Genomic DNA, 21194 nt, shown 5'->3' on the forward strand with positions numbered 1-21194 from the left:
AGGGGGGAGGGGGTCTTAGGTAAGAGGGGAAAGATTTACTATGAACCTGAGGGGTAACTTTTTTACACAAAGGGTGGTGGGTGTATGGAACGAGCTGCCGGAGGAGGTAGTTGAGGCAGGTACTATCACAATTTTCTAAGAAACATGTAGACAGGTATATGGATAGGAAAGGTTTAGAGGGATATTGGCTAAATGCAGGCAGGTGGGACTTGTGCAGATGGGGCATGTTGGTTGGCATGGGCAAATTGGGCTGAAGGGCCTGTTTTCACATGCTGTATGACTCTATGACTCCATGGATGGGCAGAAATGGGGAGACATAGAAAATATTTCTAGCAATAGATGAAAGATGGCACATACATTAAATGAGCTGGAATTTATAAGGAGTAAAGTTCCAGCAGATTTACAGTTATTAAAATTTATGATTTTTTTCACCAGAAAACAGTATAATTTTTTATTGTCAATTATGTCTGCATGATAAATTCATAATTATGTCTTATAGCTGTAGGTGGCGCTGCATTTGGATTATTCTTTTCTCATTTATAACACATATGTGTTATATATTCTGACAGTTTCTCCATCTTTGTCATATCTATTCTGATGGTAAGACTTTCCATACAATTGCCTCTGAGATGTCTTCCTTACCATTGCTTCCCCTCTATCACAGTTGACTTCATTTTCAACTACAGCACTTAAATGTTATCCCTCCCCCTCCGCAAAACAATTTTGACACTAGAAATTCCCTATCAACTGTAAATGGTTCATGTATGCATGCAACTGAAGGCTTTGGCCATCTGAAAACATTGTCAAACAGATTTGGCTCTAATCAAAAACGTTAAACTGTCATCTTTTTATCATAACAAATTATGATCTTCAAATTGGCTTGGTACAAATCTAAATTGTCGCTAGGATAGTGTTAATGTGCGAGGATCGCTGGTTGGTGCAAACTCGGTGGGCCGAAGGGCCTGTTTCCGTGCTATATCTCTAAACTAAACTAAATTAAACATAATGGTTCTTTATCTCACAATAATGTAAATCAAATATATTCAGACAATTGCTTTTTGTTCCCTCTGATGCCCCAAAATTTTTGAAAACCTCAGTTTTCCTGAAAGCAAAAGTTTAGATTTGATATTTCTGTCGTCACCATAGCTGAATCTGGGCTGTGATGCCCAGACATGTACTGAGTAACAATTTTTCTTTGCTAACATATTATTGTTAAGTTTCACGCAGTTTGTGCTCATTAGTTTTCACATTTAATTCAACACAAGCTAGTAAATGAATCTGAAAATATGATGAAGGTGAGATTGATGTTGAATTTATTTTTTTGAAGCTGAGTCTGAGTTTTTGCGCATGTGTATGTGTGTGTGCGTGTGCATGTGTGTGTCAGAGAGTGAGTGATAGAGAGACTGGGAGAGAAATAATAATATGTAGGAATTTGTCTTTAGCTAATGGAGTTAAATGCAAATGTAAGTAGCATCTGCAGTTTATGTTCACCTCAGCATTTTCAACCCCATTTAAATCAGTGGAACTATGACACAAGGTTAAGATAACCATTATAGCTGACTCTTTTGGAATCACACTTTGGTACTTTGGACCTCGCAAACAAGGATGAACTTCTCCCATGTTATATCCAACATGCACCTTTATTGTACTTAAAAGCAAGATAATTTTCCCCAGAAATGTTTGGCTTGCACAAATAGGATGTAGAATCAGATTGCTAACATTTGAGACCATCAACAAACATGCTGCTTGAGGGGATGCACATGGATTTCTACAATTTGATTTTTTACAAAAACATGTTCCATATTTAAAATTACAGATCATTTTGAGGGAAATAAAGGAAAGGGAGAGGAAAGATGAAGGTAATGAGGAGAAAGGACCAAAAGTGTTTGAGGGTCTATTGAGCAGTGAATGGTGGTTAAGGGAGTGGGTGAGAAATTAAGCTAGAGAAATGAACAGCACAGCAACCCGTCGACCAAGGAACTAATCCTTGACATCAAGAGCAAGTCAGGAGATCAGGTACATTTTAATTGGTGGGTGAATAATGGAGAGAGTTAGCAGCTTCAAATTCCTGGGTGTTAACATCTCAAATAAACTATCCTGAACACAACACACAGTTGTAATCACAAACAAAGTGTGCCAGCACCTCTACTTTCTTAGAAGTTTAAAGAGATTTGTCAGGTCTCTAAATACCCCAATAAACTTCTACCAGATGAACTGTATCTTGACTCATTGCATCATGGCCTGGGATGGCAGTTCCCACGCACAGGATTCCAATAAGCTGCAGAGAGTGATGGCCCAGTCCATTACGGACACAGCCCTCCCCACCATCAAATGCATCTACATGAGATGGATACTAGCATCATCAAGAATCCCCACCATCCAGGTCATGCCCTCTTCTAGTTGATACAATCAGGCAGGAAGTATAGAAGCCTTAAGTCCAACATTACCCGAATCAGGAACTGCCACTTATAACTGTAGAAACAAGGATGCTGAAGATGCTGATTTACACGAAAGGACACAAAATGCTGGAATAACTCAGTGGTTCAGGCAGCATCTCTGGAAAACATAGATAGGCGAGGATTTGGGTTCGGACCCTTCTTCAGACTGATTGGGAGCGGGGAGGGGGGGAAGAAAGATAAGAAGGAGGAGAGGCAGGACAGTGTGGCAAATAATAGGTGGACACAGACAAGGGGGGGGGGGGGGGGGTGGAGTTGAGAGGCAGATGGTTGGAACAAATGCCAGAGATTAAAGCAGAAGGTATGACACGGACTGAAGAGTTGCAAATTGTGAAGCCAAAGGAAGCAATACAGGACGAGGAAGAAGGCGTGAAGAAAAGGTGGCAGTCCAGGTGGGGGATAGGGAAGAGTAGGAGGGGGGGAGATAAATGGGGGGATGGGGTGGGGGAAGAAAAGAGAGTGGGGGTATTGTTAGAGGTTACCTAAAATTGTGAAATTCAATGTTCATACCATGACTTGTAAGCTACCCACACGCAATTTAGGTGCTGTTCCTCCAGTTTATGTGTAGCCTCACTCTGGCAATGGAGGAGGCCCAGGACAGAAATGTCAGTACGGGAATGGGAAGGGGGGTTAAAATGGTTAGCGACTGGTAGATCCTGTAGGCTTCGAAATGAGCACAAGTGTTTGGCAAAATGGTTGCCAAGTCTACGCTTGGTCTCACCGATGTACTGGAAGCCACATCGGAAACACCAGATGCAGTAGAAGAGGTTAGAGGAAGTGCACGTGAATCTCTTTCTCACCTGGAAGGACTGCTGGGTCCCTGGATGAAGGGAAGGGTAAGGACTCAGACCTATCCATGTCTTTCAGAGATACTTCCTAACCCGCTGAGTTACTTTAGCATTTTGTATTTTTTCAGTAAACCAGCATCTGCAACTACTCGTGTTTCCTCTAGTCCCTCCCTTTCTTAACTACTTATCTACTGGTTTTGATAATTTTGAATCTGCTCCTTCTAGTCCCTAAAAAAACATGAAAGTGCTTAAGTAATTCAGCAGTCAGGCAACATCCGTGGAGGGACATGGATAGGTACAGCAGGAGTAAAGAAAGCCAATGGCATGTTGGCCTTCATTGCGAGAGGATTTGAGTTTAGGAGCAAGGAGGTCCTACTGTAGTTGTACAGGGCCCTGGTGAGACCGCACCTGGAGTATTGTGTGCATTTTGGTCTTCTAATTTGAGGAAGGACATTATTGCTATTGAGGGAATGCAGCAAAGGTTCACCAGGTTAATTCCCGGGATGGCGGGACTGACGTATGATGAAAAAAAGGGTCGACTGGGTTTGTATTCACTGGAATCTAGAGGGATAGGAGCTGGTCTTATAGAAACATATATTCGCTGGAATTTAGAAGGATGAGATAAGATCTTATCGAAACATACAATTCTTAGAGGATTGGACAGGGTAGATGCAGGAATCATGACCCCGATGTTGAGTGAGTCCAAAACCAGGGGTCGCATTTTAAGAATAAGGGGTAGGCCATTTAGGACTGAGATGAGGAAAAACTTCTTCATCGAGAGAGTTGTGATTCTGCCACGGAAGACAGTGGAGGCCAATTCACTGGATGTTTTCAAGGGAGAGTTAGATTTAGCTCTCAGGGCTAAAGGAATCAAGGGATATGGGGAAAAAGCAGGAACGGGGTACTGATTTTGGATGATCAGCCATGATCATATTGAATGGCGGTCCTGGCTCGAAGGGCCGAATGGCCTACTCCTGCGCCTATTTTCTATGTTTCTATGACTCCTTCGGGTCAGCCCCAACGTCTCCTCCCATGTCTCCAGAGATGCTGCCTGCCTGTTGAATTACTTCAGCACTTTAATGTTTTTTTAGGGACTAGGAGGAGCAGATTCAAAATTATCAAGGCTGTCATTTTCTTACATTACCCCTTCTGTTGCAGCCTGCAACTACTGAATTCTCTCCATGCCATATACCTGCTGCAGATAAAGCTTACGAAGGAACAGAAATTGACAGAAATGTAGCACTATTGAAGCCGAAGAAAACAGAAACAAAAACAGAAGAGCAATAAAGCAAAAACAATAACACAATGTCAAGGCAGACTGACCAATAGACTCTCCAGATTATCAAATACTAATCTTCAAGATATTGTCACATCCCTGTCAGAACTACTTTGGTCAGACAATTGTGGCAAAGTTTGGAAATAACATCTATTCAAGTCGTCAATAGAGTCATCCACCACAGAAACTTTCAAGTAACTATTTACCTGCACTCTTCGATGCCACTTTCAGGGAAGCATTGTAGAACAGAGGGATCCTGTTCTTCAACACTATCCAGAGCTCTACCATTCACTGTGAAGGTCCTGCCCTGGTGCAATACCTCACACATATCTGCTTTAAACAACATTTACCATTCCTTGGCCCTCTTGCCCAACTGATCAAGATGCTGCTGTAATTTTTGAGAACCATCTTCGCTATCTACGATATCACCCACTTTAGTGTCATTTGCAAGCTTACCTTATCATGCCTTGTACATTCTCATCCAAGTCATTGATATAAACGACAAACAACAATGGGCCCACACTGATCCCTGAGAGGCACACCACTAGGGTCATACAAACAGTGTGGAAACAGGCCCTTCGGCTCAACTTACCCATGCCGACTAACATGCCCCATCTACACTAGTTCCACCTGCCTGCAATTGCCCAATATCACTCTATGTCTATCCTATCCATGTACCTGTCCAAATGTTTTTTAAACATTGTGATATACCTGCCCTAACTACCTCCTCTAGCAGCTTGTTCCATATACCTACCACCCTTTATGTTCCTATTATTCTTCCCCACCTTCTTCCCCACCTACCCCTCTAAACCTATTGTGATATACCTGCCTTAACTACCTCCTCTGGCACTCAAAATTATCTGGTACTCAATTCATCCCATGATAATTTATCCCATCTATTTCTCTCATGATCTTATACACCTCCATAAGATCACCCCTTATCCTCCTGCACTCCAAGGAATAAAGTTCCTATCCTGCTCAACCTCTCCCTATAGCTTAGGCCCTCGAGTCCTAGCAACATCCTCATAAATCTTCTTTGCACCCTTTTCAGTTTAACAACATCTTTCCTATAACAGGGTGACCAAAACTGTTAACAGGGTGACCAACATTTGACACAGGCCTCCAGTCCGAAATAACAACCTTCCACCATCAACCTCTGCTTCCTTCCATGGAGACACTTCTCTATTCAGTTGGCTAGTTCACCCTAGATCCCATGCAATCCAACCTACCATGCAGAACCTTATCAAAGGCATTTAAAGGTCCATGGCTTTACCCTCATCAACCTTTTGTTTACTTCTTCAAAAAACTCAACCAGATTCATATCACACAATCTCCCACATACAAAACCATATTGACTATCCTTAATTATACTCTCGTGTATAAAATCATGAGAGGAATAGATCGGGTAGATGCACATCGTCTCTTGCCGAGGTTAGGTGAATCAAGGACCAGAGGACATAGGTTTAAGGTGAAGGGGAAAAGATTTAATGGGAATCTGAGGGGTAATTTTTTCACACAAAGGGTGGTGGGTGTACGGAACAAACTGCCAGAGGAGATAGTTGAGGCTGTGACTATCCCAACGTTTAAGAAAAAGCTAGACAGGTACATGGATAGGACAAGTTTGGAGGGATATGGACCAAATACGGGCAGGTGGGACTGGTGTAACTGGGACATGTTGGCTGGTGTGGGCAAGTTGGGCTGAAGGGCCTGTTTCCACACTGTATCACTCTATGACTCTAATTAGCCTCTATACTTTTATCATATCATCATATCATATATATACAGCCGGAAACAGGCCTTTTCGGCCCTCCAAGTCCGTGCCGCCCAGTGATCCCCGCACATTAACACTATCCTACACCCACTAGGGACAATTTTTCACATTTTACCCAGCCAATTAACCTACATACCTAGGTTATGAAAACTATGAAATTTTAATAGGTATCTAAAAATACATATTTCAAGAAAGTTAGGTAGATCTAATAATCTTACCTGATTGTAGTAAATTTATCCCAAAATCAGAGCGCAAGTCTCTTCCATGAGCTTTTCACAATGTTGATGGGATGAGAAACAAATATTTCGGTAAGGACTCCTCTTATATCAATGCATCACATCTGCAGAAAGAGAAATCAAAAATCAATTACCTGAAACATATGTAGCTGCTTATAAAAGTGTTCATACAAAAGGAATGAGTCAATATAAAGGAAAACTCAAACCTTGTTTCAAGACAAAACTTCAGAATGTTTTTGCACCATGTAAGCGATATCAGGTCGCCAACTCTCAGAAGAGATGAAGGTGAAACTGTGGTAGTCCTTAGCTTGGTTATAGACAAATGCAAGCTTCAATCAAGTCAATGAGTTGCATTGTCCAACAATTGTCTCTCTTTTATTAATACAGGCATTTTATCTCAGATTATTTGCTATATGCTGGAAATTCTGATAGTTTGAAACATTTTAAGAAGCCTCCACATTAAGAGAATTAATGTGCTCTTTAAATTGCATTTGTTTTGTATGAATAATTGAAACATTTCAAAATGATCCAATTAATAGAATTAAAAGAATACGACATATGAGCTGATAGTTTATTGGGGGGAAGAGTATAATAAGTGTTAATTATGCAATTCTGTGTGACTTCACACACTTTATGTCTGCATTAGTTTTAGTTGAGTAGAAGCAGCGTGTGAATTGTGTCCAACACTGCAGTTTTCAAGCTGTCTATGACATTTCAGTTGTAAACGCACATAAAATTGTTGGATGTTATTTGGACTGTGTATGAATAAAATCACTGGGAGTGCTTGTAAAACAGTTTCAAGCCTATTGTAAGGGAGGAATAATGGATTTCTCAGAAGCCATTTTGATTTTATGCATGTGCAGTGCCATTGTGAAGTTGTAGCATTGTGCAGCTTTCAGTGACATCATTTATCATTTCAACACCTCACCCCACCCCTCCCCCCCAAAAAATCACACACAAAACACTTCTATCAGGATTTGCTTATGTTCATTGCAAACATTGAGGCAGAATCAATGATAAACCACAATGGAGTTTTGTCACTTAATGGGACATGCAGAAGATTGACAGATTTACGCAACTATTGCTACTGGCTTCATGTTTTGGGGGAGTAGCTTATTAGTTCTGGCGTTGTTTTTATTTCATAGACCTTTAATGCCTTATGCTTAAACCTTGGGATTTCTAAAGGCAGATATCAATGACAGTACTACATTCAATGATTTGAGTTCATGTAATCATTAGAATGTGATTTAAAAATTTTGTTAGCTTGTAGAAATCATAAGAACAAATTGTTTAAAGCTATTTGTGCAATTTTGTTAGATCTGTGATTAATTTTGATTTTATAAATCAAATTTATAAATTTTACAAAATGTATGGATTCATTCTTAAATGTTGCAATTTTCCATAACCTTTCTCTATTTTGCAAGCTAAATTATTCTATGCAACATGTTGGACAATAAGGAGAAAATCTTGATTCACTTCAATTTATCAGTCACAATTAATCAAACATAACAATGGAAATAATGATGTGTTCAAAGGATCTGAGAGCTCTAGGTCATTTCCAGGGCAAGTTTCTTGTCTCTTTATAGCTTACATCTTTTTTTTAAATTCTGTTTTAGTTTTTAAAAAATTAAAGGAAAGGGCATAATTGTCACCCGACAAGGCTAATTATGTACAGACAATGACAGAATATCTTGAAATTTGCTCAAATACAAATATTACCTATTGGTCCTGTTTCTCTGGTTCCATGAGTGGCTTATTGTAAGTTTGCCAATTCCTGTGCTAGCAAAAGGGCTAACCTGCAGCTTGAGCTGGTTACACGCTTTAGTTAAGTGCTCCCACCCACTGCCTTTGGGTCTGTGCAAGGTCCGTGACCTTTTTTAGAATTGTCAAGTGAAATGTCATGTCGCCCCTCCCAAATGGGAGTTTCTCCTCTCATTTGATCAACAAAAAACGATTGGGGATGGTAAGATCTGTCTCTGTGTTGTAATGTGAGCAAGATCACAAAAATGCAGCATGGTAAACAGCTAATAAGTTTTATTATCACTAAAAGTCCACAAAACTTTAAACACATAATTTAGTGCTTTGACATCTTAAATATAGAAATTCTAATGCATGCTAAATGAAAGGAAGTGTAAATATGTTCCAAAACAAGATGGTAATGCTAAAATTATACTGTGGCTAACAAGATTATCTGGATCCCCAGAGATGGTGCCGGCAAGTGAAAAATCCGAGATTTGTAAAGGATATGCAATTATTTAATCTGTTCCTATCCTGAAAGGAAAGATGTCCAAAATGATATAGTAAAATAAACTAGCCTTCCTTTCAGTCCCTCTCTGATTCTTTTCTTTTCAGTTTATCAAAACATTTATTTTTGAAACTCAAAACTTAAGAAAGCAAAAATATGTCGGAGGACATCATGATTGAATACACAGACTGGTAAATAGTTGGTTTTCCAATGTATTCATGGACAGAGCAAAACGTTGAAATATTAGTATGTTGTGTTCTTTCTGATGAGAGAATTAATTATTTTTCCAACTATTTCAAAAGGTGTGGCCTTCAGCATTGAAAACTGTACCCTAAAGTGCCATCAGCCTCAGTTTTGCAGTAATTTGTCTTTGCAGGTTTTCTTTCCTTGGCTCCAACAAGATCCTATCACATGTTAAATGTCATGTGATCGATTCTACCAATAGCACTGCTTTCATTTATGTTGATAGAAAAATGGATAGTATTATTGGTGGAGTAGTTGAAAAACAACTATGATTGAAAGTCAAATGCTGAAATACATTGTCCAAAACAAAATCAGAAGTGCTGAAAATACTCAGTAAATCAAATAGCATCTTCAGAGGAGAAATGGTTGATGTTTTAGTCCATTCATCAAAACAGGGAAAAAGAGAAAAACATGTTCGTTTTCAGGAGGTGAGTAATTCAATCAAAGGAATATCTGAAAGGGCGAGTCCAAATTGTTTAATAGGTATAGCAACCAGCACATTAAGCTTTTTTGCCTATGTAATATGTTGTGAATGGCAAGGCGATGGGACATACATGGAAACATAAAAAATAGGTACAGGATTAGGCCATTCGGCCCTTCGAGCCAGCACCACCATTCAATATGATCATGGTTGATCATCCAAAACCAGTACCCTGTTCCTGCATTCTCTCCATATTCCTTGATTCCATTAGCCCTACGAGCTATATCTAACTCTCTCTTGAATACATCAACTCTCTCGAATCCAGTGGTCTCCTCCACATTGGAAAAAACAAATGCCGATTAGGCAACCACTTTACATAGCATCTGCATTCAGTCCATAGCAGTGACCCTGAGCTTCCAAATGCCTGTCTCCATAATTCCCCACACCACTTCCTCTCTGACCTTTATTGTCTGTGGCCTCCTGCAATGTTCCAATGAGACACATTGCAAGCTTGAGAAACAACATATTTTAATCTGCCTGGGCACATTGTATTCATACAGACTCAATATCAAATTCTCCAACTTGAGATAGCTCACTCTTTCTGACTTGCTATTGCTGCATGTGATTATGATGGCTTAGTTTTTCTTACTCTATTTGTATAGTCTGGCACATCCCAGAGCATTAACATTGACAACACATCAGACAGACCAAGAAACTTAATGTGCTAGTAACCGTCCCCATTAAACCATTTGGACACCCTATTGGAGATATTCCCATTGATGCACACACCTCTCCCTCCTTTTCTGCCATTAAAAACAATTATAATTGTTGACATTGACAAGGCCAATCATAAAATTTACGTATGATTTACAGTTTTTACTTAAAATAAATCTTACTTTTACCAATCTTAAACTCCATTTTTATTCTTTTTACCTTATCCACCAAATTTAGCTGCGTATTAAAAAAAAATCTTTAAAATGTAACATTTTATTAAAGATCTTATGCTCTTGATGGACGGCATAGTTGGTATATATTTTGTGCAAAACAAGTTCCACAAATAAGAGGATAAGTTACCAATCTGTTTCATGGTGTTGACTGAGAGATGTGATTCATTTATGTGGTTGTAACATGAAATATTTCAATGGAATGGAATGGCTAGAATTATATATAAAATCTAATTTCAAAGGCAGCATCCACAGCATTCCTCACTCTCAGACGTGATGGCGGCACGGTGGCACAGCAGTAGGGTTGCTACCTTACAGTGCTTGCAAAGCCGGAGACCCGGGTTCGATCCTGACTATGGGTGATATCTGTACGGAGTTTGTACCTTCTTCCCGTGACCACGTGGGTTTTCTCCGTGATCTTCGCTTTCCTCCCACACTCCAAAGACGTACAGGTTTGGAGGTTAATTGGCTTGGTATGAATGTAAATTGTTCCTAGTGTGTGTCGGATTGTGTTAATGTGCGGGGATCGCTGGTTGGTGCGGACTCGGTGGGCTGAAGGGCCTGTTTTTGCACTGTATCTCTAAACTAAACTAAAAAGGGCATCCGGCCAATTTTCTGAGAAAGAGGTGAGGAAGCTAGATCTAATAAAAGGAAACCATTACAGCACTAAAGCACTCCTCACATATATTGCAAATTAGGGTCTGGGTATTAGGTGCATCAATCTTTCTATTAAATGGTTGAAATGTCTTAATTTCATGAAAATTGATTCCTGGTTCCTGAAAATGGTTAGACTTCCTCAGGACTCGAATGAGATATATGTGCTTATTGTATCTGTTGCTTTAACATTGCAGGAAAGAATGACAGAGTAATTGCAATGATCCAAGCTTAATGAAAATCATTAAATCATTTAGCAGCATGTGACATACTTAGAACATAGAACAGTACAGCATGACAACGAGCCCCTCGGCCCTCAATGTTTGTGCCGAACATGCCAAGTTAAACTAATCTCATCTGTCTGTACATGATCCATATCCCTCCATTCTCTGCAAATCCATGTCTCTATCTTAAATGTTATTAAACCTTCTATCATTTATGCATCCACCACTATCCCTGGCAATGCATCCCAGTCCCCCACCACATTCTATGTATAAAACTTGCCCCACTCATCTCCATTATAATTTCCCTCTCTCACCTTATAGCTATGTCCTCGAGTGTTGGAAATTTCCACCCTGGGAAAAAGGTTCTGATTGTCCGATTGACCTATGCCTCTCATAATTTTATATACTTCTATCAAATTTCCCCTCAACCTCCAGTGTTCGAGAGAAATCAATACAAGTCTATCCAACCTCTCCCTGTAGCTGATTCCCTCTAATCCAGGCAGCATTCTGGTAAACCTCCTCTGCACCCTCTCCACAGCTTCTACATCTTTCCTGTAATGGGGCGACCAAAACTGCATGCAATACTCCAAATAAATGGTGCAGAGTAATAGTTATAATCAAATGCAATTAGTTTAGTTTAGAGATACTGCGCGGAAACATGCCCTTCAGCCCACCGACCAACGATCCCTGCACATGAACACTACCCGATATGCACTAAGGATAATTTTACATTTATACCAAGCCAATTAACCTACAAACCTGTACGTCTTTGGAGTGTGGGAGAAAATCGAAGATCTCAGAGAAAACCCACATTGTTCATGGGGAGAACGGACAAACTCTATGCAGACAGGCACCTGTAGTCAGGAAGAACCCGGGTCTCTGGAGCTGTATGGCAGTACGTCTACCGCTATGCCACCGTGACACCCTAAATTAGTTAAATCGATGTATCTTACTTCTCTAATAATATAAGGTGTAAAAGCAGATCATGATTCCCCAATTGTTCAGAACATTATACTTAAACAATGTGACTGTTAACAAAGTTCCTTCATTTCTAACCTCCTAGCAGGGTCCCTTACAGTTTTGATTTCTCTTCCCATTTAGACATTCAGTACAATGACTGAGATGCTTAGTTTACTTGGACAAGCTAATAAAATGCTTATTGTGTAATCTTTCTGAAAATTATTCTTCAAGAGGTGTCACCTGTGGTCTAGTTTTCCAGTCAAAGAGTTCTGGATTCAAGTCCCTTTCGAGAGAACTGTGTATCAAAACTTAGTCTGTGTAATATTGGGGAAATGCAGATATTAAACCATGGCTCTAAGGTTGGTGCCGCATTCTGAACTAAGGACTATCTTACCGAATATTTATTCCTCGTTCAGCATTACATAGAAACATAGAAACATAGAAAATAGGTGCAGGAGTAGGCCATTCGGCCCTTCGAGCCTGCACCGCCATTCAATATGATCATGGCTGATCATTCAGCTCAGTACGACAAACAAAATCAGGCCATATGTCAGAGCTTGCTGTGACAATTAGCTGTCGGGTTTCCCATATTACAACAATTTTGACCTAATGTCAAAATAGCTTAATTGACTACTTTGCATTTTCAAACATCTTGAAAACGACATGCAAAAATGCTGTATAACTACAAGTCTTTGTTTTCCTTAAAATAACAAATTCAGCTTGTTATCTCCAACAGTGCTTCCAGCTACAGTCAATGATATTCATCAGACGTTGTTCTTTGATACAATATTCCCTTCATGTGCAGTAGGAGCTGGTTTGTGTTGAAGATTTTAGGATGATCTGATATGTTTTTATATTGTATTATTGCTGTATTTGTAACCTGCTTATCTTCAGAATGCTCATCAGAAGTTTCATCTAAATTTAAATATAAAAAGGTGTACCCACTTTGCTACTTAGTCTCTTTAGCTTAGAAAGCACTTCAGTGGTCGAGGCTCCCTTTGAAGTGCTCAATTTTGGATAGTGCTGTCAGTTTCTCAAAATTTTGTCAGCTTTATAATTTTAAGAACAAAATATGCCTGGACACCTAGTTGTTGAAGAGAAGAGAGTAGGAGTTTATATTGTCCCCTCAGAGCACTCTAATGGCTAATGCTACTCCATAAAAGGAGCGATAACATTTTTGTTGTGCAATTTACAGGTACATGCTAATTGTTTTTGCTCTGATGAATCTAAAATTGGTTAGATCCAATAAAATTAAATTTTAAAAGTCATTCAAAGTTTTGGAGTAACTCAGCGGGCCAGGCAGCATCCCCGGAGAAATCAGTCTGAAGAGTCCCAACCCAAAACCAAATCCTATCCATGTTCTCCAGGGATGCTGCCTGACCCGCTTTTTTTTGTAAACCAGCATCTGCAGTTCCTTATTTCTACATTTAAGATGTTATGTTGCTTTTGCTTTCACTTTATTCTTGAGGTAGTGGATATCACATTTTCTTGGATCATGTGGGAACATATATAACCATATCCTGCCTCTAGGAAGTGGCTGTGCAGCTTTTAAGAATGGCCAATGATGTTTTTATTTTGCTAAGACACATCTTGAGCACCCTTCTTGAAAAAACATGAGAGTATTAATCAAAATATATTGCTCGTAATCTGATAAAAACAGAGAAGTGTTTGTAGTTCATGCCGCATCTCTGAAGAAAGGTTGGTAAGTACTAGTGGAAGGTAATTGACTAAAACAATTCTGAAGCATCTCCAGCTGCCTGTCATGTTGTGTATTCCAATCTTTCTCTTTATATTTCATAAAAACACACACACCAATTAGGAGTATGAGTTGGTCCCTTTGCCTGCATGTCTCATTCACCATTTTATAAGATCATGACTCCTCTGATTATAACTTCAACTCTTCCTTCTCATCTGCCCTCAGTAACCTTTCACCCCCATGCTTATCAAAATCCAATCTAGAGCTCCTTCCCTGTTATGACAAAGGGTCATCGACCTGAAACTTTATCTCTGCCTCTTCTCACAGATGGAGGCCTGGCCTGTTGAGTATTTGCAACATTTCCAACAATCTTATTTTAGATTTTCAGCTTCTGCAGCTTTCTCCTATGTACCATTGGTTTAAAAAAAATATATAGAAATGAAGGCCCTTTAAAAAAAAAAAGAACTCACAACACTCAGAGATTATTTTTGCATCATCTCTGACTTTAATGGACAGCACATTGGCGCAGTTGGTAGAGTTGCAGCCTCACAATGCCAGAGACCTGAGTTTGATCCTGACCTCGGGTGCTGTATGTGTGGAGTTTGCACATTCTCCCTGTGACTGCATGGGTTTGCTCCAGTTTCCTCCCACATCACAAAGACATGCAAGAGTTATTACACTCTGGTCATTACACCTGCAGAAGTCACTGGTTTCCAATGTTCAAACTAAAAGATAACTGCGCAAACCCTTCGAGTATGTTTGTAGGTCAATTGTCCTCTGTAAAATTACCTCTAGTGTGTAGGGAATGGATGTGAAGGTGGGATAATATAGAACTAGTGAGAACAGGTGATTAATTGTCAGCGTGGACTCGGTGGGCCAAAGGGGTCTGTTTCCATGCTGTATCGCTAAACTAAAAACTAAACACCTTATTTTTAAACAGCCCCCTTCCAGCAGAAAACATCATCCATATCCGTCTGAAGAAGGGTCTCGACCCGAAACGTCACTCATTCCTTCTCTCCTGAGATGCTGCCTGACCTGCTGAATTACTCCAGCATTTTGTGAATAAATACCTTCGATTTGTACCAGCATCTGCAGTTATTTTCTTATACTATCCATATCTACTCAGTCAAGACCCCTCAGGGCCTTAAATGTTTCAATCAAGCCACCTCCCACACTTCTAAACTCCAGCAGATACAAGCCTAGCCTATCAAATCTTTCCTTATAAGACTGCCCACAGGTATCAGCCTAGTAAACCATTTCTGAACTGTTTCCAACACATTTATATCCTGTTTTTCAATAAGGTGGCTCCACTCAAGATGTAGTCTCACTGATGCCACACATAACTGCAGCATCAACTCATTACTTGTGTACCTGATACTACTATTTACAGTATTTCTTGCTTTTATGTTTCAGACTTCTAGTATCTGCAGTTTCTTTAATTTCTCCCCACTTTTCTATTCAATTCCCTTTGCAATAATTGATAATGTTATGTTAGTCTTCCTATTTTTTTCTTCTTATGCATGATAGCCTTCCAAGGTCATGCTCAAGGATCCTCTGCATCTCAGAGTTCTGCAATACCTAACCACTTACATCATATGTTTATTTTGTTGTCAAAATAGACAATTTCACATGTTCACAAATTGTATTCCTTTTGCCAGCTCCCTGGCAATCTATCTGTAACCCTTTGTGCATTCACAACTTATTTTTCTCTCTACGTTTATGCGATCAGCAAATGTAGCCACTCCATCTTCAGTGCCGACATCCATGTCATTTATATCATTTGTAAAGAATAGAGGCCACAGCACCCATACCTGTAGCACGCCACTTATTATTTATTGCCAATCAGACAAAGACCCAATTATGTTAATTCCCAGTTTCATGTAAGACAGCCAACCTTGTGTCTTAACGTTTTGCCTTTTTAAGGCTACCTTTTGTCTTAACTTCCTACACCATGAAATATTATTTTCCGCAATAACCTTTGGTGTGACTTTTCATCAAGTGCCTTTTCGAAGATCAAACTCTGATATATCCAGGAGTTCCCCTGTATTAAAAAAAAACTTTGATTTACCTTGGAGTTTTTAAGTACCATCCTATAATTTCGTTTACATTTTATAATCAGGATCAAATATATTTGAAAAATATCTGAATGCGATTTGCTTTTAAATATAGAGACACGAGGAAGTGCAGTTACTGGAATCGTGCGTAATATTGCATGTAAATAAGAATTTGTTTTGTATGATACGTTTGTACCATAAGGGGGCATCAGGAATCATACCCCAACTTCAAAAGTTTGTAAACTGATAATATTTTTCCATTTTTTAATGTATTTGCAGATCACCTGATAATTTATGTTAATGGATACCGAAGTGGCGGAAACCCAAGTCTCACGCGTCAGCAGACGAGGACGCATTAATAAATTGGCTAGATTTGTAATTAAGAGAAATGCATGTCCTTTGCTAACCCTAAAATTTAAAGGTAAACTATGAATGTCGTCCAAAATTCACAGTGGAACTTGCATAAACAATAAACGGGCTGAAATTAATATTTAGTTATATTGCAGTTGCATCTGTTTTGTGTCAGAAACAAACAGATGAAAGATGAAATAACTATTTCAAAGTTGGATAATAACTCAAAATTGTAAAGCGTCCGTCAAGATTTTTTTTTACTGGAGGATTGGCAATAAGAACATGGTGAATGGGTTGCAATATTTTTTTATGCATTCGGTCGTTATGATGGTATAAACATTAAAACCAATGTGATATCTGAGCTGTTCATCGTGTTGTGGGACTGATTATTACTTTGTTAAATATTTTAGCGTTTTGATCCAGCACATTAAACTCATATGCAAATTGATATTAAGTTTTTGTAGATGTTGGTTCATCCATATCAAACAGCGCCAACTGGTTGTACAGGCATGAATTTACACTCTGTTTCTGACACAAAATGGTTTATTCTTCTCCCAATTGTGCGGTGCAACCGGTGGCGTCTGCCGCAACAGCAAGAAGATGCCAGAAAGATTTGAATAGTCAAAAGCTTTCGTTTTCAAATGCGTTTGTCATGGTAAAATACAGCCCCGGTCTTTCGCCCTCTCATAAATCAATATCGTCAGACAGAAAGTTTTATGGTGAGTTTAACACTAATTTAAATATTTAATAGGGAACTCACGGATTTGAGTTTTACTGGGCATTCGAGCGTTATCACAGGTTTCTAATATTACAGCATTTGTTAGAATGCTTTGTGTTTTGAGGTCACGTTCTCTTTGTCGCCGAGAATTTCAAAGTTATAGCCATTGCGAAAGCTGTTGTACATTTCCATGCTGTTCGACAGTCTTTGTCGAGGTGCCCCAGCTCATCCATAAAATCAAAGCAAAGACTGTACGGAAATGGTGGAAATTTCGGTATCTATGTATATTTCCAACCAAATCATTCATTTATATAAGAGACTAGAACAAGTGTGCCCGTTCAAAGCGGGCCCGTTGGGCCCGTCCCCACACCCCCCATTCTCTCCTCCCCCAGCCCCACTCTTACTCTCCAAGTGAAGTGTGCCCGTTCAAAGCGGGCCCATTGGGCCCGTCCCCACACCCCCCATTCTCTCCTCCCCCAGCCCCACTCTTACTCTCCAAGTGTGCCCGTTGGGCCCGTCCTCCTGATCTGTGTATGTCAAGTGACCACTATAACCCTCTTTTTTTTTTTTTTTCCTAATCAGATGTGCAGCACTTTGGTCAACATGGGTTGTTTTTAAATGTGCTATACAAATATAATTGACTTGACTTGACTTGACTTGACTTGCAATAACAAAACAATCAGTGCTTTTCTGGAAACTTTTCGAAACAATGTAGCCGTCACAAGCTGAAAACTAAATCCTTTTCTGGAAACTTTTCGAAACAATGTAGCCGTCACAAGCCACAAGCTGAAAACGAAATCTGCACCGCAGCGCCCCCCTGAAAAAGGGGGGGGGGGGGGCAGCGCTTTAAAACCTCTGTAACTTAAAAAACACGCGACCAAATTAAATGAAAATATAGCGAGCGCGAGATTGGCGATTGAGGCGGTACGAAAACCGTCGCGCTACGGTCCGCCGTTTTGCTGCAATCGCTGTTACGAATATATCAGGCCAAACCACAAAAAAATATATACACAAGATCTGAGTTTTAGTATTATATAGATATAGATAGATGTGGGCTCAAAAGGGAGAGCTGGGCTCATGTTACTTGTTCGTAAACTGGGTCTCTGAACTGCTCGACCGTCAACTTCACCGAAAGGGTTAATCGTAATCGGACTGGACCTTTCCCCAAAACTGGCTTTCAGACATTCCCACAAATGTCTGTGTTGACCAGTCGTCTCTGCAGCCAGACCTTCACCACATTTAGCAAGTTCTGCAAATCCTTGTTGGAGAATTAAACACGTCTCTTACTAGTTTCTGAAAGGGATAGTGGCTAAATAGACAAAGGGCAATTTAACCAAAGGATTAGACTATTAATCTATGAAATCACTGGAACCTTTCAGTTGAGTTAGTGACATTATCCCATCAAATCCATTCATAAAGCGGTCTCCTTGGTCCCTGTCTTCTGCTCTGAAAGGATAGATCTCTATCAGAGACAGTCATTCCTTTGCACAATTCACAGTTCTTTATGACAATAGATTTCTAATGGAGAATTTGAAGACATCAAAGCAAATTTACATCAAAATCCACAGTTTTCATTTTAGCTAAAGTTGAGACCGTGTCTACGTATAAACTATAAAACGTCGATACCAATTATGTATCATTTTCGTACGTCCAATGATAAAATTAAGTTTGAATATTCAAAACAAATATTGAAATCAAGGATAATATAATAATCTCCCATGACACCACACTCGAACAAGAACTCGAAAACTTTGATTTATCTTTTCTCAAATTTAACATGGAGAAGTTTCACACCTCGTTGTTTATGGTTGGAGAAACATTTATTTCACCTACCTGTTTCACCGCTGTGATGACAAAGTCATTAATTGCTCCTCGCAGCCGCATTGGTCTTAGAAAAGAAAACGCTGATGAGAAATGCAAGTAATACGAAAAATAAAGTAATTAATGCCTAAAAGTGTTTCGGGCTGGTTTGATATTTATCTTTCCAGGATGAGCCCAATGAACAGTGGTGACACTTGCTTTTTCACTTCGGAAACTAACAACCTCGGGGAACTGCTACTTCAACTATTTGAACGCAGAGGTCCGTTGAACTAGAGAGGTTGTAACAAGTTTTCATGTCCCCCAGCATACAACGTACATCTGAAAATGTGCATCGAAATACTTCATGCGCAAAGTGGGTGAAAGAAGAGCACCATTCATCGAACTCGAGATTGGAAGAACGAAGACTAAAGGATGAATTATGTTACGAGAAATATTTTGATTTCGATCTTGCTAATTTACTGAGTTAAATGTTTTTTAACATCCATGAAATATGGGGAATCGCTCCAACTGACATTGTTAAAAAGTACCATTCAAATAGTTTTGCATACATTTTAATTTTTATTTGAAAATGAATAACATAACTTAAGACACTTAATTGTTTTGAAAAATATTTATAATTTAAAAGTCTGCTGGAAGTATTCTTTGCTAGCTCGTGTTAGCGGTGCATTGCTCGCTACAGGCAGAGTCTCTCCCATCCGCGCTGCGCAACATGGCTTTTAACCTCATTCGCAAGATGTGCCTGAAAAGTTAAAAGATACAAAGATACTATTCTATAGCTTTGACAAAAAAGGCTAAACACTAAATAAGATCTTCAACTTGACCTTGGAAAAGGTTTTTGTGCCACTCGCTAATCTATCAAACCCATGATCCATGACAATGATGCACTTAAAAGTATGTCAGATGAATGGTTTGATAAATTCACTGCTGAAAACATTGGGGTCATTTGTAATGATGTGTTCAAAAGTAAGTCACTTCAGCGAGAAGTTTTGTTACACGATATAAGAAAACGAATCGCCAAATCAACACTGTAATATTTCTCAGGGCCAAAAAAAAAGCTGGGAACAATACTTCTCATATTTAACGCGATATTTAGATGCTTTGGTTTGGAACAAAAGTCATAGCAAGACGTCTTTATTGCTAATTCAGTCAAAGGCACATCGCTGGTTTTCCCGCAGAAAGGTCACTGTCGTTGTGTTCGGTCCACCGAGGGGGTGTTTTCAGATTGAAAACTGAGCCAGCTGTCTCTGTCATACTCTCGCCATTGGAGAGCACCAACTGTGCATGGTTGTTAGCCACATTCTACACCTGCAAAATCTACCGATTACCAACACTTTTCAATTTTTAACATGGGACATACAATGCGAGTAGTGGCTGACAGCATTTGACTGTGTGGAAACGATGGTAGGTACCAGCCTCGCAAATGCATGCGCTGCCGCATTGAGTGGGGTCAGTGGGCGTAGATCAAAGGACCTTCAAACAAGTGTAATACGTTTGAATTCAAACTGCTCAATAACTCTTCAAAGTGAACATTTTCCTTCACCATTCCACTATTATTATTATTATTATCAGTTATCTAACTTCCGAATTCTGGTTGTAATGTATGGGACGGGCCATGGGATAAGTAAAGCGCAGTAAGTGCACGCGAGAGGTATGCACTTAATACACGATCCAAAACATTATTACTTCACATGCTGCAGTGCAAGGATGTGAAACTACGTGACTTCAGCTTGAAATTAAGTGTCCCCCCCCCCCCCCCCCCACCCCTTTACCTGCACCGTGCATCTCGTAACTCGTTATAAACTAATATGATTACCTGCCATTTCTAAACTACAGTTTTTACAATCAGATTTTCCAGTGAAGATCTCAATCTTCTATTTCATTGGGGATAAATTTAATAAAATTTGAGCATTCATTTGGGGTTGTGGTCAGTAAGTACATGAAATTCCTTATATATGCACAGTGATTCCATGGTTGTTTGGTTAATAAATAAATATTGAATAATATGGAATAATAGCAGAAGTCATTATTGGTTCCTTGGGTTATATATTTGTATCGTGATTTGTTCTTTGTGAACATTGTTGGTTAGTATATCATACAGAGCACTTCAGCATTATAAATGGTTCAAGTTTGTCCCAGGGGATTGAACGCACACGGTTCCCAATACACCTGCATTATTTTTCCTCTTTTCTAGATTTTTACTATGTTCCAGTCATCTCTAGGAACAACTGATTTACTATTGAACTGCAGAGACGTTATTACAGAGCGTCGAGAGTGCATACATTACTGGAATTATTTGCGAGTTTCCAGTGGAATATTCTGGTTATTGAATGTTTGGA

General features: G+C 39.4%; 1 protein-coding gene across 6 annotated transcripts in view; it reads left to right on the forward strand.

Moving 5' to 3' along the window:
* Positions 1-16696, forward strand: part of c2h10orf67 (chromosome 2 C10orf67 homolog) — a 131672-nt gene extending 114976 nt beyond the window's left edge. For all 6 annotated transcript variants that reach the window (XM_078416297.1, XM_078416305.1, XM_078416267.1 and 3 more), the window contains one exon: positions 16248-16696. In XM_078416297.1, the coding sequence (XP_078272423.1) occupies positions 16248-16256 (9 nt within the window). In that variant the 3' untranslated portion in view covers positions 16257-16696. The remainder of the gene's footprint in view (positions 1-16247) is intronic.
* Positions 16697-21194: the final 4498 nt, after the last annotated feature.

Source organism: Rhinoraja longicauda, chromosome 2 (genome assembly GCF_053455715.1).
Source record: "Rhinoraja longicauda isolate Sanriku21f chromosome 2, sRhiLon1.1, whole genome shotgun sequence".
NCBI classification, from domain to species: Eukaryota; Metazoa; Chordata; class Chondrichthyes; order Rajiformes; family Arhynchobatidae; genus Rhinoraja; species Rhinoraja longicauda.